At 40.6% G+C, this 3851-nt stretch overlaps 1 protein-coding gene across 1 annotated transcript; it reads left to right on the top strand.

Moving 5' to 3' along the window:
- Positions 1–690: 690 nt before the first annotated feature.
- Positions 691–3851, top strand: LOC142400770 (regulator of G-protein signaling 21-like). The gene is made up of 5 exons (XM_075485972.1): positions 691–1147; positions 1480–1539; positions 1838–1902; positions 2045–2211; positions 2363–3851. The coding sequence occupies exons 1-5, from the start codon at positions 1068–1070 to the stop codon at positions 2549–2551; spliced, it is 561 nt and encodes a 186-aa protein (XP_075342087.1). The 5' UTR covers positions 691–1067; the 3' UTR covers positions 2552–3851.

Here is a 3851-nt window from a genome sequence, read left to right as displayed (position 1 = left end):
GTTCCCAGTGTGTTGAAAAACTAACAGGCTCAGATATAAAAAGGCTGTGCTCCAGCAAATATGCTTGAGACTGCTGACATTGGCAGTGGCTTCCATTTTAACTATTATAGTTCTTAAAGTTGTAGGATATGTTCCCTAGATGGGATTTGATGTTACAACTCACCCAGTTTGAGGCGAATTGTTGATGTATATGCGTATTTTTTACTTTGTTCTCCGGTGTTTTCTGTATTAAAACACGCCTGGCAAAGGATGTAAACCCTGGCTTAATGTCTTCGCTTTTAAAGTTTTCCCAAGGCTTTCTACTCTTCAGTCTACATTTTGACCAAGCAGGAGATCTTAACTTGGGCACTAAAGCAGGCGGCTGATTATGATGTGACATCCTGACAGTCTTTCTGACTTCCTGTTGCTTTGCTAAGTCTCTCTTTTGCAATCAATTTGCTGTTTCCTCTTTCTGACATATGGCTGAGGCCTTGGGTTGCATGAATTTCCTTTTGTGTGATCAATAACTGTTAACGCTGGAGCACACGCAGAGAAGAGCAGTCCTTCCATCCTACTTCACAGTTTTCAGTCCCATTTCAAGGACTGCCTAAACACACCATGAGAAGGTCACAATTTGCCTATCACAGTCACTGTTACTGTCATTTGCATCTGTGCTGTCAGAGCAAAAATAATGGGAACACAGCATGCTTTCAGGCAGAGAGAGTGCTGTTTGTTTGGCCCGTCCAGTAAAGAGGCGGGAGTCAGAAGCAACAGCAGAAGGCAAGGAAAAGAAGCAGCAAGACATAATAGGGAGTAAAGCATCAAGAGGAGGGAGGCATACATGCAGTGCACCGTGAGTGTGTGTTATTTCTAACTGTGAAGGAGGAGGAGAGGAGCAGCAGGCGGAGGAGGAGGAAGGGGTGCTTCCTCTTTGCTCTGGGTTGAGCTGCTGATGTATCCCAGCAGCCCCAGCATATAGTGACAGAAAACCGTATAAAACGCTGCGGTGAAGGGGAAACCCTCCTAAGTGTCTCTCAGCCACAGCATGACAAGGACTGAGAGTGTGAGAGTGTGGACCTAACAAAACAATGCCCAGCTTAATCGACGAACCTCTCAACACATATCACTTCATCATGGACAGAGATGACAGGAAGAGAAACAAGAACATGTGAGTAAAACTTGTCCTCTAAACCAGGCTCTCCAGTTGACATGCTAACTTGGTACCTAATGATAGTTAATTCAACAATTTATCACAAGATGATTTATTCAAAAGTTTATGTTTTGCTTTTTTGTAGTTTTAATGGCAAACATTTCACTCAAACAGAGAAGTAAATGGAATTAAGGATCGGTCATAGCGACATAAACTTTGCATGTATCACGGCCTATTTTCTAATTACTTACATGGGCAGAATGCTTCGACAGATTCACTGGTAACTAATTTAATAGGCAGTACAGTAAATCAAGCAGGGATGTACTAATGTATTTCCTATTTCCATACAGTGGAAAGAACTTTATGTGCCGACTCCAGTGCATGTTCTCACACTCATCAAGCTCTGAGAGGTAAGGAGTCTTATGGAGTGTTTTGCATACATTTGAGTTTTAAAATAGCCAGCCTGCTCCAATCATTTCCATCTATGGCATCATGAAAGGATTCAAATGATCTAGAGACACCATGTTTGCTTTGGCACAGCACAAGCGCACACCAAAATATCCCAGGGTTGAACATTTTTGGATGAATTTGATAAGCACATCTGCAATGCTTTTTTGACTGGACCGCCTCTGTGTCCTTGCAGTGTTTGTGATTTATTTTACTCAAATTTGATTCTGGATGAGTAATCCAACTTGTATTCTCTCCCAGCAGGCTAAGTTTAGAAGATACCCAACAATGGTCACAGTCACTGGAAAGGCTTCTCGAGTCTAAATGTAGGTTCCTTTTCCCCTGAGAATGAGAACAGTAAATTAAGTTTGTGAGAATGAAAGCTTAAAGAGAGTAATTGGTTTAAAGAGAGGCTGAAAGGGAATGTTATTTGTCCCTCACGCTTTCTGTTGTTTGTTCTTCCCTCAGATGGACTGGCTACTTTTAGGAACTTTCTCAAATCCGAATACAGCGATGAGAATATTGAATTTTGGTTCACCTGTGAGGACTATAAGAAGATCAAGTCTTCATTCAGAATGTCCTCAAGAGCTAAAAAGATTTACGAACAGTATATCAAAGCAGAATCACCTAAAGAGGTATGTCCAGCTCAGAGAGTCTGTACATCCATACACAGACACTCTATCTCCGCCTTACATGTTGAGTAAAAACATAAGCTCAAATGTTGAATCTCACATCTCCCGCTCTTGGCTCAAATCCCCTAATTCCTATCTGTTTGCCTCATTGCAGATCAACATCGACCATCACACTCGAGAGCAGATCAAAAGGAACGTCAAGACTCCCACCATGCACTGCTTTGACGACGCTCAGAAGATCGTTTTTGGGCTGATGGAAAGAGACTCGTACCCGCGGTTTCTCCGTTCGGACATTTATAGAACTCTCCTGGAAAGCCTTGCTGCTGATGCCACAAAAGGATGAAAGCTTGCTAAGGAGAGGAGAAAAAGACATAAAACCAAGAACTGGAATGTTTGAGCTCCTTCAAGCGGAAGGACTGACAAAAAAAAAGAAGGAAGGAGGGTCAGCCAGTGCAGCACACGGACACAAACGTAGGTCTTTGTGTCGCCACTAACAAGCTGTTCCCCACACTGAACACCACATACCTGAGGACTACAAGAACAGGAAGTAGCCCTCCTGATAATAATCCTGTTGACTATGTGACTGTGTAGGATAACTGAGCGTCTTTGACAGTTAATGAATCAGCAGAATGACTGCTGAGCTGCATAAGCAAACCACTCTACAGACGCCCTTTGGCCTTCTTTGTCGAGGTGTTTGCTACCCAGATACAGATAGAGGATGTCAGATCCAACGGTTACACTTAAGTGCGTGGGTGTGGGTGTGTGTGTGTTAGTGAAAGAAGAAAGAGAGAGAGAATTTATCTGTGGCGTTCAGACGTGTAACTGCCATTACTCAGAATAAGCTGTCACAAACGAGCTGGCCTATTGTCAAATGACAGCGCTAAGAGAGAAAAAGAATCCCGAAAGACAGGGTTCAACGGTGATGCTGCATGGCATGTTTGATAAAAAGTTGTAGAATGCCACCTCTTTCTGCGGGAGGCGTCCTACAACTTTTTAAAACCAATTTTTCTTTCTTTTCAATCAAGATTGATCCAACATTGGATTTTAGAAACTGATACATACACATTTTTGTAGATTTAGACTTAATACAAGTTACATGTTGTGCCAATAATTAAAATATTTAAGGTTGATTACAAAGTAGTTCGTTTTGATAAAAAATACAGCATTAACATATATTTATACGAACAACATAATCTTGAACATATGTGTTGCATACAATCTGTTGCACAATAGAAACTCAGAACTTCCCATTTACGGCTGCTGACGTCAAATTTAATTCCTTACCAGTCGCTTGCTGGTCGAGATCCAAACCAAATTCTTTTGGCACTGAAATGTGAAGAGATTTCTATGATTAAACTTTAGAGTTTAATAATGACAGAAATAGGATATTTCACATTGCATGATAGGAAGTTGAAATTCCTTGTACATAAAGAAAAGACCTTATTACTTCTTTCCCAAGCACATCGTGTGAATGTGTTCATATAATATGGTAGTAAATAGCTAAATTAACTTCAAAGTTAAACATTGTATTATTTATTATTTGTTGTCACCATTTGAATACAAAGTTTGCTGCAGAGTTGAAGTGCTTGTTAAAATGTTTGTAATTTGAATGTCATTAAATTATTTTAATTGCCTACTTACAA

Source organism: Odontesthes bonariensis, chromosome 15 (genome assembly GCF_027942865.1).
Source record: "Odontesthes bonariensis isolate fOdoBon6 chromosome 15, fOdoBon6.hap1, whole genome shotgun sequence".
In the NCBI taxonomy this organism is placed as follows: domain Eukaryota; kingdom Metazoa; phylum Chordata; class Actinopteri; order Atheriniformes; family Atherinopsidae; genus Odontesthes; species Odontesthes bonariensis.
Note: the sequence above shows the minus strand (reverse complement) of the source record. Positions and strands in the feature narration are given on the sequence as shown.

Bases quoted from the DNA above. Each gene is read 5' to 3' on its own strand.
- LOC142400770 (XM_075485972.1), top strand. From the start codon at position 1,068: ATGCCCAGCTTAATCGACGAACCTCTCAACACATATCACTTCATCATG. The intron at 1,148-1,479 runs GTGAGTAAAACT...ATTTCCATACAG, and splicing joins AGGAAGAGAAACAAGAACAT to TGGAAAGAACTTTATGTGCC. The intron at 2,212-2,362 runs GTATGTCCAGCT...GCCTCATTGCAG, and splicing joins AAGCAGAATCACCTAAAGAG to ATCAACATCGACCATCACAC.